The sequence below is a fragment of the Scyliorhinus torazame genome, chromosome 7, assembly GCF_047496885.1.
Source record: "Scyliorhinus torazame isolate Kashiwa2021f chromosome 7, sScyTor2.1, whole genome shotgun sequence".
Taxonomy (NCBI): Eukaryota; Metazoa; Chordata; class Chondrichthyes; order Carcharhiniformes; family Scyliorhinidae; genus Scyliorhinus; species Scyliorhinus torazame.
Window position 1 is genome coordinate 251,388,898 of NC_092713.1, and position 19,196 is coordinate 251,408,093.

Sequence of the window (19,196 nt, forward strand, 5' to 3'; positions counted from 1 at the left end):
TACGAAGAATCAATTCCTGTTATTGCAGATGGGTTAAAAGTTAAATAATTTAGCAACATGTCAATGTGTTCCTCAAAACTTTTGAAAAGGGCAAATACAAGTGACATGACATTTTGTCTACCTCACTCCAAGCCACAACCTCCCCTCCCCCTACCCCACCCACCACCTCCAGTTAGTCACTCCTGCTCTTTTAAAGGCTTTAGTTAATATTATGATATAGTTCCATGGATACGGAACCCTCTGGTATTTTTTTCAAATAAATTTTTGAGTACCCAATTTTTTTTTTCCCAATTAAGGGGCAATTTAGCATGGCCAATCCACCTATCCTGCACATCTTTGGGCTGTGAGGGTGAGACCCACGCAGACACAGGAAGAAAGTGAATATTCCACACGGACAGTGACCCGGGGCCATGATCGAACCCGGGTCTTCGGTGCCGTGAGGCAGCAGTGCTAACCACTGCCCCACCGTGCCGCCAACCCTCTGGCATTTAGCGCAAATTACTATTCACCTTTAAATCAGTGATTATCACCACTCAATTAGTGGATACATCTTTCCAGATTTTGATTCTGGTTTCATCAAATACTCACATTCTTTCCAGAGGACAGAATGTAATACTGATCTAGGACGGGAACAATTACTGAGTTTATCTTCCCTAATCTAGAAACTAGGGGCTGGATTCCCCATCCCACCAGCCCCATTTTCCTGCGAGGTGCGCCCCCGCCGGCACCGGGATCCTCCTTTCTGGCAGCCAGCCAATGGGGTTTCCCATTATGGCCATCCCACACCATCGGGAAACACGCGGGTGTGGGTGCGTTGCCGGCAAAGTGGAGGGTCCCGCTGACGGAGAATCCTGCAGCAGATATATTGCATCTCCTGGTGCCTAGAGGAGATGCATCTTCCTCAGCATAGATGAAGGATCTAACCCACACTGCAGTACTGCAATAATAATCAGCTGAGACATATAATGAGACCGAAACAGTCATCATCAGAACACAAATGTGCAGATCGTGTTTCTATAGTCTCTTATATTTTACATTATTCGATCCTAATATTTCCTTACTTCCCAAGTGTCAGAATAAGGGGTTGCCCATTGAAGTCAGAGATGAGGAGGAATTTCTTCTCTCAGGGGGTGGTGAATCTGTGAGATACCTTACCACAAAGGGCTGTGGAGGCTGGGTCGTTAAGTATGTTCAAGGATGAGACAGATTTTTAATCAGCAAGGGAATCAAGAGTTATGGGGATAAGGCGAGGAAGTGAAGTTCAGGATTATCATATCAGATCAGTCATGATCTTGTGCAATGGCAGAACAGATGTGATGAGCTGAATGGCCGACTTATGCTCCTATATTTTATGGTCATATATGATTTCAAACATCCAGCAAAAGTCAGAATTGTACAGGGAAGCAACATAGGTAGGAGACAGTGTAGAATTTGCAAGGAACAGGTAACCTCGCAGTTCGTAACAGAGTCAGCGAAGTGGGTAAAAAATTCAAATCAAGGGCGACACAGTGGCTAGCACTGCTGCCTCAGGGCGCTGAGGACCCGGGTTCGATCCTGGCCACAGGTCACTTTCCGTGTGGAATGTGCACATTCTCTCTGCGTCTGCATGGGTCTCACCCCCACAACCCAAAGATGTGCAGGGTAGGTAGACTGGCCATGCTAAATTGCCCCTTAATTTGGAAAACAAAATTAATCCAAATTAGGAGGATCTGCAGGAGACGATGGAAGTTGAGAGTACGACCAAAGATATAAACTGTGAGATTAGGGAAAGACAAGAACCCGGTAAAGTCAAAGATAGGGGGCAATTCTCCGATATTGAGGCCAAGTGTTCGCACTGTCGTGAACGCCGTCGCGTTTCACGACGGCGCAAACAGGGCCCGGACATGATGTATTCTGGCCCCCACAGGGGGCCAGCACGGCGCTGGAGCAGTTCATGCCGCTCCAACGTCCTTACGCGGCGCCAAATGGGCGCGCGCCAACCCGCGCATGCGCAGTTGGGGCAGCCCAATTCTGCGCATGCGCAGTTGGGCCGCGCCATCCTGCGCATGCGCGGGGAACGTCTTACACATGCCGGCCCCTCACCAACATGGAGCCGGTGTTCTGGGGCCATGCGCAGAAGGAGGCCAGACCCCATCGGAGGCCACCCAGGTGAAGGAGCCTCCCTCCCCCCACAGGCCGCACCCCCCCTCCCCCCAGCGTTCCCGCAGAGTTCCCGCCGGCAGCGACCAGGGGTGGGCAGCGGCGGGAACCTTTCATGTCGTAGCGGCCGCTCAGCCCATCCGGACGGAGAATGGCCGCTCGCCGGTTCTCCGAGCGGCCCGGTGCGAATCGCGCGCCGCTGGTTTCCAGTGGGTGGGAGAATCGTGTGCGGGGGTCAGGATGGCGTGATTCGCGCGGCGCCCCGGCGATTCTCCCACCTGGCATTGGGGGGGGAGGGGGAGGAGAGAGAATAGCGCCCATAGAGTTTGGGTCACCATTGGCAGCTAGCATAACTGAAATGGAGGAGATGCTCACTGAAGAAGCTGAAGGGAGACATGAGGTGGGATAAAAGCTGATAGTTGAATTAGGTGGTTGCGAGAAGCATTTTAAAATAGATGTCAGGGACAGTCAAGAACAAAAGGAAAAAGAACTGGGGTAGAGAGAGAGAGAGGAGAAAGATATGGACATAGGGACACCAAACAGTTTGGGTGCGGTTTGTAGTGAGAATGTAATCAACCAGGGAAGGTTCTATAAAAGCTGATGTTGAGAGTAGGGCAGTAACGGAAAGAATGAGTAAGGCAGAGATTAGGAGTTAACTACATTAACCAGTGTTCTACTAAGCAGCAATGCCATTTATACTTGGCTGCATTTTCAGATTAAAATATCTGATTTTTCACACTTTAATGCAAAGTTTTAATTATGTACTGAAAAAGGTAAAATATATCATAGTACTATATTACTATGGTATAGTACTATGTACTATCAAAAAACTAGATTTGCTGCTTATGTTTAAAAACGTAGTATCCTTCCATTGCTGCAATTTGGTTAAAATATCAAAGGCTGTTCATAATGGACAATAGTTTCTCAAATAAGCTGAGCATTCATCAGTGTGGGTTATCAAATTCCATTCCACCCACACTGCACCATTCAGCATTATCAATGGCAAATGAGAAGACTAAAAGGCATCTTCCTGACTCATGACTTTGGAACTCGGGAGAATTCTCCAAAACACATAAAATTAATTTAGATTTGAAGGTGACAATTTACTTTCCACTTTGCCTCTTGTTCTTCTTCATTCTCTGACAGTAATTTCATAGAATTTACAGTGCAGAAGGAGGCCATTCAGCCCATCGAGTCCGCACCGGCTCTTGGAAAGAGCACCCTACCCAAGGTCAACACCTCCACCCTATCCCCATAACCCAGTAACCCCACCCAATATTAAGGGCAATTTTGGACACTAAGGGCAATCCACCTAACCTGCACATCTTTGGACTGTGGGAGGAAACCGGAGCACCCGGAGGAAACCCACGCACACACGGGGAGGATGTGCAGACTCTGCACAGACAGTGACCCAAGCCGGAATCGAACCTGGGACCCTGGAGCTGTGAAGCAATTGTGCTATCCACAATGCTACCGTTCTGCCCTCTAATTTGATTTACAAGCAAAGAATAAACTGCATCATCCTGACCATACATGAAATCAATTTAGGCCATTCATATTATACATTAAAATAGTATCTGCATTTTTTTTGATTTTCACTGAAGGAGGTTGTCTTACCAGGTTTCTCTGCTGTAAACAGCTTGACATATGGACAAGAAAAATTCAAGTACAATTTTGTTGTAAAATGATGTCACAACCTCGTGTTTTCAAACAATGCAGTGCACATTGTAAACTGGCTACTTTAGAACGGACAAGTAGGCATAAGCTAGTACTGTAGCCATCTGGGATGGACACTTTCAGCATATAAAATGGACACTCGCAGAGCATACAGGGAAAAATGGACAATGCAAAGTAAACAAGCAGGCACAGAGCCTGAATGTGTATTCGGAATCTAGACTGCAGACAGAACCGAAACTCTCGGCCGATTTGCACATTGATGGCCCATCTCCGATAAACAAAAGACTTGTGCTCAAGTAGCCGATACCGTCCCAGACATTCCGGCGCCACCACCCCAGCAAGAAGACACAAACAAAGCAAGGCCAACGGCCACTTAAGACATGCCCAACCATCAAGGCACCCGCCCATTTATTGGCGCAGATCAATGGCAGTGATTGAGAAGCTGCCCAATTAATTGGGACCAAGTTTAAGGCCCGCCTAAAAGCGCGCGAAGCCCCCCCAAGTATAAGAAGGAACCCCTGCCATAGGTTCAGCTCTCAACCGGAGAGACCCTTCCACCTGCACCGCCAGAAGCAAGGAAGTTCAAGTTCAACGCTCGCTACCAGACGGACGACCTTAGCTGTACTCCTGCTACCTCTTCGAACCCAACAGCCTCAGATCCGAGCAACGGCCATTGTTCCTCTGACCTAAGTGGACACCCGAACTTAAGTATAGGTGTTAGTGATAGACATAGTTTTAGCCTGTAGTGTTATTGTGCATGAGTAAATCATACTGTGTGTAAATAAAGTTGCATTGACTTTGAACTAACTAACTGGTGTATTGGCTCTTTGATCGGTATTCGGTTGAAACTTGTGGCGGTATCAAGAGATACCTGGCGACTCTGAAAGCATATTCATAATTAAGATTAAGAGAGGCGACCTTATTAATCACCATATTTAGAGCCACAAAAGAGAGCAACATTACACAAAGTAAAAGTGACAGAGATTGACATCATTCATCCAATATAAAAGAGCTAAGTTGAAAGATTTCTAAGCCTGTCACTAGACTCATCACTTGCCAACAACTTGTATTTATATGGCACCTAAATACCCCATTATGCTTCACAAAAGCACTATGAAACAAAATCAAGCACCAAGCCGCAAAAGGAGAGATGAGAACAGATGGTGAAAAGCTTGATCAAGAAGGTGAGTCTTAAAGGAGAGAGAGTTAAAGAGAGCAGTGGGGTTCACAGAGAAAATTACATTGCTCAATCAGCTCAATAAAAGTCAGATAATAAGGATAAAAAAATAGAAGCCTGTGTTGGCATTTAATGAGATATGACCATTGCTGATCTTTGGCCTCAATTCCACTTTATCACCACATCTTATACCTTTGATTCCTACTGCAATCCCAGTTGGTGTTATAACTGAATGGGAAGATCCCAGAATGGAACCCTGGCTCAACACAGACTGTAACTTTATTATTTTTTTTACAAACTGTGGAGGGGACAGAGTCACAGGACTGTTAATTAGTTTCCACAACAAGAAAAGGCAGCACGGTGGTGCAGTGGTTAGCACTGCTGCCTCACAGCGCTGAGGACCTGGGTTCGATCCCGGCCCCGGGTCACTGTCTGTGTGGAGTTTGCACATTCTCCCCGTATTTGCAGTGTCTCACCTCCACAACCCAAAAAATATGCAGGCTAGGTGGACTGGCCACACTAAATTGCCGCTTAATTGGGGGAAAAAATAATTGGGTACTCTAGATTTATTAAAAAAAGGAAAATATTGTATTAAACATGAATAAAATGTAATTATGATACATACTCCTTTACTTCTTGCCTTTAGCTTAACAAATACACACAGATTTTAAGATTAACACAGATTACAAAGTACATTTTAAGCTACAATGGTCTTATTAACATACAAAGTCCCTTTTAAGCACACAAGATGACCGTGGCAGGTCACACTCCTCTCTGAACACAAGTGAATGTTTGTGGATTTCTCCTCAAAATCCCCCCGATTCTTATACCGTGAGCCACCATGTCTCCCTGAACTCCACTTCCACACGAGTGATTTCAAATTCCTCTTTTGAAAGTCACTTTCAAATCTTCTTTTAAATTCTGTTTTCCCTCCGCTGCTTCCATTAAGGTTTTACTTTCAGGTTTTATACCTCTCCCTTCAGGTTTCCTTTGTCTTAAAGGCTTTTACACAAACTCCGAGGCCCAGCCACCAATTTCCACAATTATTTCAAATAACGTCTCCCAAACTGTATTAAGTTCTCACAAACCTGAGGACTACTGCAGATACCTTTCTAGCCTCTCATGATCCAATGCCTTTTCAGCTCTCTGTGACTTTACTGAACAGTAATCTGTTCTGATTACCAGTTTCCTCTGTTCCATTAATTCCAGACTTCTTGGACATTTCTGTACTTTCTTTAACAAGCTTAACTTTAGATTTACGGCAGCTGTTTTCTTAACCATGGCTTTTCTTATAGCAAGGCTGAGAGAGACGTTCCCTCTTTCGCCTTCTAAAACCAAAGCTTGTAGCAGAGTTATGAGAGCTGCCTTCTCGCACTACTCCAACTGCAATCAAATCAGCTAAACTAAAACTTAAAACCTTCGCTACCTTGCAAGGCCCCAGTTGTTAAGCAACCACTGCTGGTTTATTTACTCTTCATGCCGTCGCCCCCTGTAAGCACAATAGAATCACAGTTGGAACTGAAACCAACCCCCACACATACAAACACCGCTGACCAGCATAAATCTAACTATAGGTTTCACCCTTTCAGGCACAAAAACATTAAACTAAACTCATTTAAAACTATATCTTATTTCTAATGTCTACCAATACAAATATAAATCCCTTAAAACTATCTTTATTTTTCTAACATTCCTTTTGAGAACAAAAATCAATCAATCTCAGCCTTTCAATATCTGTAAGAAGTCTTACAACATCAGGTTAAAGTCCAACAGGTTTGGTTCAAATCACTAGTTTTCGGAGCACTGCTCCTTCCTCAGGTGAATGAAGAGGTAGGTCCCAGAAACATATATATAGACAAAGTCAAAGATGTCACACAATGCTTTGAATGCGAGCATTTGCAGATAATTAAGTCTTTACAGATCCAGAGAGAGGGGTAATCACAGGTTAAAGAGGTGTGAATTGTCTCAAGCCAGGACAGTTGGTAGGATTTTGCAAGCCAACGCCAGATGGTGGGGGGTGAATGTAATGCGACATGAATCCAAGAGCCCCGGTTGAGGCCGTACTTATGTGTGCGGAACTTGGCTATAAGTTTCTGCTCGGCGATTCTGCGTTGTCGCGGGTCCTGAAGGCCGCCTTGGAGAATACTTACCCGGAGATCAGAGGCTGAATGCCCTTGACTGCTGAAGTGTTCCCCGACTGGAAGGGAACAGTCCTGCCTGGTAATTGTCGCGCGATGTCTGTTCATCCGTTGTCGCAGCGTCTGCATGGTCTCGCCAATGTACCACGCTTCGGGACATCCTTTCCTGCAGCATATGAGATGGACAACGTTGGCCGAGTCACACGAGTATGTACCGCGTACCTGGTGGGTGGTGTTCTCATGTGTAATGGTGGTACCCATGTCGATGATCTGGCACGTCTTGCAGAGATTGCCATGGCAGGTTTGTGTGGTGTGGTGGTCGCTGTTCTGAAGGCTGGGTAGTTTGCTGCAAACAATGGTTTGTTTGAGGTTGTGCGGTTGTTTGAAGTATCTGGGTTTCAACACCTGGGCATCGACAGCCCTCTGGGGTAGAGAGTTGCAAATATCCACAACACTTTGAGTGAAGACATTTCCCCACACCGCAGTCAGAAATGGCCATCTTCTTACCTTGAGGCAATGTCTCCTAGTTATAGGCTCTACAAACAGGAGCGACAGCATCTCAGTACCAAACCTGCTAAGCCCTCTCAGATTCGCATATGATTAAATAAGATCCACCTTTCATTCTTCTAATCTCCAAACAGTAATGGCCCATTGTACTCAATATCTGCTCATAAGACAATCAGCTCATCGCAGGAATCAGTCTTGTTAACGTTCAATGCATCTCCTATATTGTAAATAAATCTTAGGTACAGAGGCCAAAATTGTACACAGTACTCCAGGATTGGCTTTATTAAAACTCTACACAACTGCAGCAAGACTGTCTTGCTGTTCTATTCCTTCCAAAAAGACCAACATACCATTTGTTTTCTAATTACCTACATGTTAATTTTGTGTTCTCCGTATACAAGGACACCCAAGTCCCATTTAATAATTTAAAATATTCAGTTTTTCTATTCTTCCATCTCACACTTCCCCACATTATGCTCTATCTGTCACCTCCTTTCCCATTAACCTAGCCTGTCAATCTCCCTTTGCAGACACACTGGGCAAAATTTTCCTTGCCAAGCGAAGGGAGGTTTCGGAGTGTACAGCCTGGGAAGGTCCTGTAAATAGACATTGTGCTGTGACCCTGACCTGATTCCTATCTCTTGCAGTTTTCCTCATGAGGGGGATCCCCTCTGAGTGTAACGGAAGGTCGGAGGGAAAGTTCCCCCGGGAATCGTATGTCTGCTGATTATCAAACCCGGCAGAAGGTGAAGGACTTGGCCAAGGAGTTGGAAGGGACGTGTGGCGCAGCAGCCAGTGGAAGGATGGCAGAGGGGGAAGTGTGAGTAGCAAAGCCGCAGATGGAACAGTTGATAACCTTCATCAGGGAAGAGTTCCGCCAGCAGAGGAAGGAGATGCAGAGGGATCACTTGAAGGCTATCGAAGGAGCTGGGGCACCCCTGAAGAGATCGATGGAGAGGGTGGAGAATTGCTCGGAGGCAGCGGCCGCAGATCTAAGAGATTGAGAGGGTGATGTCTAACCACAGCGATTGGGTGTTGGCATTGGAGGCAGAGGTGGGGCTCTAAGGAGACATTTGCAAGATGTTGAGAGCAAAGGTGGAGGAGCAGGAAAATAGGTTGAGAAGGCAGAATCTGCAGATGGTGGACCTGCCCGAAGGAGTGGAAGGTGCGAGTGCCACAGGGTACATTTTGAGGATGCTGGCGGGGCTGCTGACGAAGGGGGTGCTGGACATGGCCCCTGAGGTGGACTGAGCGCATAAGTCTCCGAGCAGAAGCCTAGAGCAGGGGAGCCATCCGTGGGCGGTGATCATGAGGAGCCTTTGGGCAGGAGTTGCCACGCTGGCAGGTAATGTTGGTGAATGGAAGTGAGGTGGGGAGAAGGCCATAAGAGGTGGCCGTAAGAGGGGAGGGGGCGGGGTAGAGGGGAACGATGGGGGGAATAGAGTGTGATGTGATGAGGCAAGGTTGGAGAGAAACATGGTCGGGGCGGAGAAAGGGCACATCTTGGATGGACCAGATACAGGGTGAAATTAATGGGGGTAGAGCTTAAAGATGAGGATGGTGGACGGTAGAGGGGAATGGAGGCGTATGCCCCTGGTCCAGCTGATATCATGGAAAGTTAATGGACCGGTGAAGAGATCTCGGGTCTTTGCGCACCTAAGGAGTTTAAAAGCGGAGGTGGTCTTTCTGCAGGAGATGCACCTCCGCATGAAGGACCAGGTTAGGCTGAGGAAGGGATGGGTGGGTCAGGTTTTCCACTCTGGGTTTGAGTCAAAGTCGCGGAAGTGGCAATTTTGATGAGTAAGAAAATGGGATTTGTGAGCGCGAAGGTAGTGAGGGACCCGGATGGGAGATATGTGATGAGCGGGGTATTAGGAGGGACGCCGATGGTATTGGTGAATGTGTATGCACCGAATTGGGATGATGTAGGTTTTATGAGGAGGTTGCTGCCAGCAATCCCAGATTTGGTCACGCATCAGTTGATTATGGGAGGAGATTTTAAATGTGTCCCAGAGCCGAGGGTAGATAGGTCGAGCCCCAGGTCAATGGGTAGAATACAAATGGCAAAGGAGCTGGGTGGGTTTATGGAAAAGATGGGCATGGTGGACCCGTGGCACTTCAAGAACCCAGGGGGGAGTATTCCTTTTTCTCACCTGTGTATAGGGTGTATTCAAGGATCAACTCTTTTGTGGTGAGCCTGGAGGTCTTAGTTGGGGTGGAGGGGGCAGAGTATGCGCGGATAGTAATCTCAGATCATGCGCCCTACTGGCTGGAGATTCGGCTTAGATCGGGACAGGGGCCGGGGTGGAGACTCGATTCAGGGCTGTTGGCAGATAGAGGGTTTTGTGACAAAGTGCGGGCTATGATTAAAGATTATGTAGAATTGAACAAAAATGGGGAAGTGTCGGCGGCCACATTCTGGGAAGCGCTAAAAGTGGTGGTCCGAGGGGAGATTATCTCGTTCAACGTACATGCGGATAGGGAAAGGAGGGAGGTGTATGAACGAGATAATGGAGGTAGATAGAGAGTACTCGTGGGCACCCACCATGGAGGAATTGGTGAGGGGGAAAAAATTACACAGGCAATTTGGTAGGTTGACGGAGGGGAAAGCGGTAGAACAGTTGCGCAAGGCAAGGGGGTGCAGTACGAATACGGGGAGGTGAGTCGAATGTTAGCGCATCAGCTACGGAGGCAGGGCACGTCCAGGGAAATATTGAAGATATGGACTGGGGCAGCAAATGTGGTGTCGGAGCCGTGGAAGATAAACAAGGTGTTTAGGGATTATTATAAGGAGCTGTACAGGGCGGACCCGGGGGTGAAGAGGGGTGCATGGGACGGTTCTTGGACAAACTGGAATTTCCACAGTTGGAGGAAGAGAAGAGGCAGACACCAGAGGAGCCCTTGGGGCTGAGGGAGGTATTGGATAGTATAAGGGGTACGAAGTCGGGGAAGGCCCCGGGGCCCGATGGTTACCCGGTGGAATTCTATAAGGAGTTTGCGACAGGCCTGGCACCACATCTCTTGGGGGCATTTAATGAGACGTTGAAGAAGGGGGAGCTGCCGGAGATGATGATGCGGGCAACGATCAATTTAAAATCAAAAAAGGGGAATGACCCATTGGAATGTGGGTTGTATAGGCCCATATCGTTGTTAAATACGGATGTGAAAGTAGTGGCTGAGTTGGTGGCGGGAAGGATAGACGATTGTGTCCTGGGGTGGTTGTGGAGGACCAGACAGGCTTCGTAAAGGGCAGGCAACTTTCTAATATAAAAGGCGGCTGTTAAACATGATCATGACCCCATCGAGAGCCCAAGTGCCGGAGGTAGTGATGTCCATGGGCACAGAAAAGACATTCGACCTGATGGATTGGCGGTTCCTGTTTGAGGTCCTTGGGGAGGTTCGGGTTTGGGCCAAAGTTTGTGCCATGTTATATGTGGAACTGATGGCAAGTGTGAACTTTGAACTGCACAGGGGAACAAGGCAGGGGTGCCCGTTGTCGCCGCTGCTGTTTGTGCTGGCTATAGAGCCTCTGGCAATGGCTCTTAGGGGGTCGGCAGAGTGGCAAGGGATTATGAGGGGATGAAGGGAGCATCGGGTGTCGCTATACGCGGACGACCTACTATTCTATGGAGAGCTGGTTTAGCACAGTGGGCTAAACAGCTGGCTTGTAATGCAGAACAAGGCCAGCAGCGCGGGTTCAATTCCCGCACCAGCCTCCCTGAACAGGGGCCAGAATGTGGTGACTAGGGGCTTTTCACAGTAACCTCTACTGTTTGTGTCTCGTCAGACTGCTGGTCCAACATCCAACATCATCTGGATAAGACACTATTGTCCGGAGGAAAAAACACTGGAAAAACCAAAGCCATTTTCTTCCACCCCCTCCACGTTCCCCCACCCCCTCCACGTTCCCCCATCATCAATTCCATCTCCCTCTCCGGGCACTGATTCAGCCTTAACCAGGCTGTCTTCAACAAACTGCATCCTATTGGACCCATCATTTCTTACTTCCACTTACAGAACGTTGCTGTTGTCTCCACCCTACTCATTGCTCATTGCCTGATGAAATTATCATCTATACTTCTGTTACCTCCAGGCTTGACTGTGCCAAAGCTGCACTTGTATACTTTACTGACTCCCATTGCCTCACGAATGGCGATGACTGCTTCAATTCTGAAATTCCATTGTCACGTACCCAGCTGATATTACTACTGGAAAAGTCAGATCACAGGACGAAACGTGGCTTGTTAGATCCTAACATTTCTTTTTTTTAATGTCATTTTATTTGACAATTCTTAACAAATCTCGCAAACCCAGCAAGGTCCAAAAATGCTTCTATAAACCAGGGTGGGCAAGGGTTTGGGACACTGACACCCCCCTCTTTCCCCCGTCTATCTCTCCTGTGCCGTCATCCAGATGACAAGGGAGCAAAACAGTACCCCTCAGCCAGTCTCTCGATGCCCGGCTATGTGGAGTCTTGCCCACCGTCAAATGACAACTTTCATTTTCAGTGCTGCTTTCTTCTGAAGGAACAGCCTTCTGTTAACCTGGCTTTTCCTCCGGTGGACTGGCAGAGAACAGTGGAGCATCCGACACATAGCACGACAGTCTGTGCTTGGCTGAACACAGAAGTGATTTTGTAGCAACCGGGACATTTGACATCCATGAAGTAAGAGTTGGGACATTGAACCAGACGCTTCTTCTTGTGTTTCTGTTTCAGGGGCATCTTTCGCATGGAGCCACCCGTGTGGAAAAGCGATCCTATCTTTTCTTTTTTGTTGAATGTGTGGATGAACAGTGTCACAGGGCTGCCAATGAACTTGTAACAAATGAATAAAACATTTATTAAACAAGAAAAGATCAATTTTAACACATTACTCCTTCTCCTCTACAGATATATACATAGTTGTAAGGTTAACAAGTTATAAAATCTACCTTATACACAAGGTTCACAATAAATACACAGTCCATGTGAACCAATAGGCGAAATGCGGTCAGACACTCCACACCCTGAAACCGAGTGACAGGTGCCACCCAATACAACGTCTGTGTATTTCTCATCAATTCTCCCCCAAAGGCTCGATACACTGTGAGCCAACTGGTCTCACTGAAATTCTGACTTTCACACAAGCGTTTCCAATCTGCTCTTGAAGACCATGCCATGGAATCATCTCACAAAAAACACTACCTCTTGGATAGCTTCACCAAAGATCCGCCTCCAGGGTTTTCAACTTCTCGGTATTCCTTTGCACTGAATCATCACCTGCATTCAAGCTTCACCTTCCACAGACTATCTCAGGTATCAAGTGATACCGACAGAACACCACTGCTTTAGAGGTCTGCTATAAGAATCACCAGCCTTCTGATTACCTCGGATGTCTGGTTTCTCGCAAGCCAATGTCCCCGTGTCTGCACCTTGCAGCCCTGTCTTTAACTGGGAACCTCTCTCTGCTCCAGGACGTCATACAGATTCCTGTTCTTTGTTCCTTTGACTCCACAGTCTTCCTGGAACTCTCATTTATCCCATTCCCTGGTTTCTAAAGAACTTTCTGTTCTTTAGCTTGGACCTGCCCTCTGCGGTCTCACTTCACGTCTTTCCTGTTCTGGCAGTTGCTGAGAGAGCTGATTTCTTCTGGGCTATCTGGTTCCAACTGACTCAAGTGCTCTTGCTGTCTCAGTGTGGCCCCGGTTGCTATGCAACAGTCTTGTTTTTTTTAAACCCTGTTTGCTTTAATATTGTAAAATCCTCATTACATTGCAGGCATCTCAACAAATTGAAGTTATTAACTCTTTCTTAACACCCAGATACAGGAACCCAAAATCAAGCTTACTTAAAACTATACCTTATTTCTAAACCACAAAAAACAAATATTAACTACTTTAAACCATCTCTAGTTCCTAACTACCATCCACAGACCTTGGGCTGGATTCTCTGCCGGTGGGATGCTGCGTTTTGCCGGCAGCCCCGGGGTTTCCGAACGGCGTGGGGCTGCCCCACAATGGGAAACCCCATTGATCAGCCGGCGTAACCGAGCCTCCCGCCGGCGGGGTAAAGCAGAAATGTGGCGTGGCGGGGCAGAGAATCCAGCCCCTTGTTTCTCAACAGCACTTCCTTTTCTTTGACCAAACTTTTAGACATGTGTTGCAATATATCCTGCAGTTGAGTGTCAACTTTTGTCTAATTAAATTTCTGTCAAGCGACTTCCGGTTGCGGCCATGCAGAGCTAAGTCGCACGTTCGGCAGCTCCTGCCTGGAACGGACTTTTGGGCTCTTTTCAGGACCCCCAACGGCATTTTTTCGACATTTCTCGGTGTGGGAAGAAGACTGCAACATTCCCCCGACAGTGTATGGCTTGGACCAGGAGCGTGGTGAAGCCAAAGAAAGTGCGAGGGAAGAAGAGCAAGATGGCGGCGGGCGGGGATCAGGCAGCGTGGATGCAATGGGCACAGGAGCAGCAGGAGGTTATCCAGTGCTCCTTCAAGGAGCTCAAAGCGGACCTGCTGGAGCCGATGAAGGCTTCTATTGATAAGCTGCTGGAGACCCAGACGGCGCTTGGGGTGGCGATCTGCGAGGTCTGACAAAATTCTCAGATAACGAGGACGAGATCTTGGGCCTAGCGGTAAAGGTGGAGGCGCACGAGGCGTTCCACAAGAAATGGCAGGAATGGTTCGAGGAGATGGAGAATCGGTCGAGGCGGAAGAATCTGCGGATCCTGGGCCTCCCGGAGGGGCAGGAGGGGTCGGACGTGGGGGCCTATGTGGTCACCATGTTAAACTCGCTGATGGGAGCGGGGTCCTTCCAGTGGCCGCTGGAGCTGGAAGGGGCCCATAGAGTGCTGGCGAGGAGGCCCAAGGCTAACGAGCCGCTACGGGCGGCGTTGGTGCAGTTTCATCGGTTCGCTGATCGGGAGTGTGTACTCAGGTGGGCCAAGGGAGGAGCAGCAGTTGGGAGAATGCAGAGGTTCGAGTATATCAGGACTGGAGCGCGGAGGTGGCGAAGAAGAGGGCCGGGTACAACCGGGCGAAGGCGGGACTGCACAGGAAGGGGGTGAAGTTTGGCATGCTGCAGTCGGCGCGTCTGTAGGTCACCTACAAGGACCGGCACCATTATTTTGAGTCCCCAGGAGGCGTGGGCCTTTGTTCAGGCCGAGAAGCTGGACACAAACTGAGGGTTGGGATGGGGGGTCGGGCGTGGGGATGGTCGGGGATTGCTGTTGTTGTGTTACATTTTGAGGGGGGATTCTTTGTTCTTGTTCAGTTTTGGTTCGCTGTGGGTAGTTAGGGTGGGTTGGGCACTGTTTTGGTTGGGGGCAAGTAAACGGAGTAGGGGGTGGATGGCCGGTAGGGGGGATGGGGCCCCACGGGGGATGGTGAGGCCTGAGTCGGGGGTGAGGGGACTGGGCCTGTAAAAGGCGCTGCGACAGAGGAGGCGGGCCGAGCAGGTGGAAAGCGCGGGCTTTTTCCCGCGCTGAAGGCTGGAGGGGGCGGGGAAGCGTGGGTTTTTTCCCGTGCTTGGGATGGAAGGGGGAGGCAGAGAACCTGCTGGCGGGTAATGGAGGGGGAGGCGGAGAACCTGCTGGTGGGTATTGGAGGGGGAGGGGAAGTCCCACAATGGGAGGAGCCGAAGGAGAGGCAGGAGCGGCCGGGGTCAGCAGGAGTCAGCTGACTTGCGGGAGTGCAATGGGGGGAGCAATGCAGCTAGGAGGGGTCCTAGCTGGAGAGGGGTGGGGGACCACCGGGTTGCTGCTGGTATGGCCAAGGGGGAGCTGGAGCGAGTAGAGGGTGTTGGGACGGGGGTCTGCCGCCGTGGGGCGCGGGCGTGTGGCTGGCCGAGGAGGGATTATGGCTAGTCGGCAGGGGAGGGGGCAGGTAGCCCCCTGATCCGGCTGATAACCTGAAACGTAAGGGGGCTGAACAGGCCGGTTAAGCAGGCCCGGGTGTTCGCACACCTGAAGGGGCTGAAGGCGGATGTGGTAATGCTCCAGGAGACACACCTGAAGGCGGCAGACCAGGTAAGACTGAGGAAGGGGTGGGTAGGCCAGGTGTTTCATTCGGGGCTGGATGCCAAAAATCGGGGGGTGGCGATCTTGGTGGGAAAGAGGGTGTCGTTCGAGGCATCGAGCATTGTGACAGACAATGGCGGCAGGTACGTAATGGTAAGTGGTAAGCTGCAAGGGTGGTGCTGGTCAACGTGTACGCCCCGAACTGGGAGGATGCGGGTTTTATGCGGCGCATGTTGGGTCGGATCCCGGACTTGGAAGTGGGGGGCCTGATAATGGGGGAGGGGACTGTAACACGGTGTTGGATCCGGCACTGGATCGCTCCAGGTCTAGGACGGGTAGGAAGCCAGCGGCGGCTAAGGTGCTGAGGGGGTTTATGGACCAGATGGGAGGGGTGGACCCTTGGAGATTTGCAAGGCCGGGGGCTAGGGAATTTTCATTCTTCTCGCACGGTCATAAGGCCTATTCCCGGATCGACTTTTTTGTTATGAGCAGGGCGCTGATTACGAAAGTAGAGGATACCGAGTACTCGTCGATAGCCATTTCGGATCACGCCCCGCATTGGGTAGACCTAGAGCTGGGGGAGGAGAGGGACCAGCGCCCGTTGTGGCGCTTGGAGGTGGGGCTGTTGACGGACGAGGAGTTGAGTGAGCGGGTCCGAAGAAGCATAGAGAGATACCTGGAGGCCAACGATAACGGGGAGGTCCGAGTGGGGATGGTCTGGGAGGCGCTGAAGACGGTGGTTAGGGGAGAGCTGATCTCCATTAGGGCCCAAAAGGAGGAGAGAGCAGAGAGAGAGGGAGAGGCTTGTGGGGGAGATGGTGAGGGTAGACAGGAGGTATGCGAAGGTGCCGGAGGAGCGATTGTTGAGGGAGAGGCGTAGCCTCCAGACCGAATTCTACCTGTTGACCACCAGGAAGGCGGAGGCGCAGTGGAGTGTGGTACCCTCAATAACGACGCTTAGGGTGTAAACGGTTCATCGCATGGCGGAAGGCCCAGGGGGCGATTTATGAATATAGGGAAACGGCAAGTCGGATGCTGGCGCATCAGCTTCGGAAGCGGGACGCAGCTAGGGAGATTAGGGGAGTTAAGGATTTGGGGGGGGGGCGGGGGGGGGGGGGGGAGTGTGGTGCGGAGCGGGGTTGGCAATCAATGGGGTCTTCAGGGACTTTTATGAGGAACTGTATCGGTCCGAGCCCCCACTGGAGGAGGAAGGGATGGGCCACTTTCTGGACCAACTGAAGTTCCCGAAGGTAGAGGAGGGACTGGTGGCGTGATTAGGGGCCCCGATTGGGTTGGAGGAGCTGGCCAAAGGGATAGGGAGCATGCAGGCGGGGAAGGCACTGGGGCCGGACGGTTTCCCGGTCGAATGTTACAAAAAATATGTGGACCTGTTGGGCCCGTTGCTGGTTAGGACCTTCAATGAGGCAAGGGAGGGGGGGCGTTGCCCCCGACGATGTTCCGGGCACTGATCTCCTTGATCCTGAAGCGGGACAAGGATCCCCTGCAGTGTGGGTCTTACAGGCCGATTTCATTGTTAAATATAGATGCCAAGGTGCTGGCGAAGGTCTTAGCCACGAGAATTGAGGATTGTGTGCCGCAGGTCATCCACAAAGACCAGATGGGGTTCGTGAAGGGGAGGCAGTTGAATGCGAATGTGCAGAGGCTCCTGAACGTTATTATGATGGCGGCGAGGGAGGCGGAGATAGTGGCGGCGATGGGCGCTGAGAAGGCCTTCGATAGGGTAGAGCGGGGGTACTTGTGGGAGGTGCTGAAGAGGTTCGGGTTTGGAGAGGGATTCGTCAGGTGGGTTAGGCTGTTGTACGAGGTCCCGATGGCGAGTGTGGCCACGAGCAAATGGAGGACTGAGTATTTTCGGTTGCATTGAGGGGCGAGGCAGGGGCGTCCCTTGTCCCCCCTGCTCTTCGCGCTGGCGACTGACCCCTGGCTATGGGACTGAGGGAGTCGAGGAACTGGAGGGGCTGGTGCGGGGTGGGGAGGAGCATAGGGTGTCGCTCTCTGCGGACGACTTGCTGCTCTATGTGGCGGACCAGGTGGGGGGAATGCCGGGGGTAATGAGGATCCTCAGGGAGTTCGGGGATTTCTCAGGGTACAAACTCAACATGGGGAAGAGTGAGTTGTTTGTGGTTCATCCAGGGGACCAGGAGAGGGGGATTGGCGAGCTCCCATTAAAAAGGGTGGAGAGGAGCTTCAGGTATTTGGGGGTCCAGGTGGCCAGGAGCTGGGGGGCCCTGCATTGACTGAATTTCACGAGGCTGGTGGAGCAAATAGAGGAGGAGTTTAAGAGGTGGGATGCGTTGCCGCTGTCCTTGGCGGGTAGGGTGCAGTCAGTCACGATGACGGTGCTCCCAAGGTTTTTGTTCCTGTTCCAGTGCCTCCCCATTCTTATCCCGAAGGCCTTCTTTAGGCGGGTCAACAGGAGCATAACGGGGTTTGTGTGGGCGCGAGGGACTCCGAGGGTGAGAAGGGTGTTCCTGGAGCGGAGTAGGGATGGGGGGGGGGGGGGGGCTGGCGCTGCCCAACCTCTGTGGGTACTACTGGGCCGCCAATGTGGCGATGGTGTGCAAGTGGGTGATGGAGGGGGAGGGGGCGGCATGGAAGAGGCTGGAGACGGCGTCTTGTGAGGGTACCAGTCTGGAGGCGCTGGCAACGGCGCCGCTGCTGCTCCCTCTAATGAGGTATACCACAAGCCCGATGGTGGAGACTGCCCTCAAATTTTGGGGGCAATGGAGGCGGCACAGGGGGGAAGTGGGGGCCTCGGTGTGGAGCCTGATACGGGGGAACCACCGGTTTGTCCCAGGGAGAATAGATGGAGGGTTTTCGGGGTGGCACAGGGCAGGGATAAGAAGGCTGGAGACCTGTTTGTGGATGGGAAGTTCGCGAGCTTGGGTGAGCTGGAGGAGAAGTACGGGCTCCCCCCGGGAAACGTCTTTAGGTATTTACAGGTAAGGGCATTTGCCAGGCGGCAAGTGGTGGAATTCCCGCTGCTGCCGCCACGCACGGTACAGGACAGGGTGCTCTCGGGGGCGTGGGTTGGAGAGGGGAAGATCTCGGCAACATACCAGGTGATGCAGGAGAAGGAGGCCTCGTTGGAGGTGCTGAAAGTTAAGTGGGAGGAGGAGTTGGGGGACGAGATCGAGGAGGGGACATGGGCAAATGCCCAATGGAGGGTGAACTCTTCCTCTTCGTGCGCGAGGCTCAGCCTCATATAGTTTAAGGTGCTGCACAGGGCACACATGACCGGGACAAGGATGAGCTGGTTTTTTGGGGGTGAGGACAGGTGTGTTCGGTGTTCAGGAACTACACCCATATGTTCTGGGCATGCCCAGCGCTGGAGGAATTTTGGAAGGGCGTAGCGAGGACGGTGTCGAGGGTGGTAGGATCCAGGTCAAACCGGGCTGGGGGCTCGCAATATTTGGGGTTGCAGAGGAGCCGGGAGTGCAGGAGGCGAAAGAGGCCGGTATTCTGGCCTTTGCGTCCCTGGTAGCCAGGAGAAGGATTCTTCTTCAGTGGAAGGATGCGAGGCCCCCCAAGCGTGGA

At 50.7% G+C, this 19,196-nt stretch overlaps 2 protein-coding genes across 3 annotated transcripts in view; both read right to left on the minus strand.

The window, feature by feature from the left end:
- Positions 1-19,196, minus strand: part of pfdn1 (prefoldin subunit 1) — a 136,907-nt gene that overhangs the window by 51,941 nt on the left and 65,770 nt on the right. The window lies entirely within an intron of this gene.
- Positions 11,951-12,429, minus strand: LOC140427470 (small ribosomal subunit protein eS27-like). Its single transcript, XM_072512990.1, has one exon. The coding sequence runs from the start codon at positions 12,368-12,370 to the stop codon at positions 12,143-12,145; it is 228 nt and encodes a 75-aa protein (XP_072369091.1). The 5' UTR covers positions 12,371-12,429; the 3' UTR covers positions 11,951-12,142.

What these genes read in the sequence shown, in the direction of transcription:
- LOC140427470 (XM_072512990.1), bottom strand. Translation starts at nt 12,370, where the DNA reads ATGCGAAAGATGCCCCTGAAACAGAAACACAAGAAGAAGCGTCTGGTT.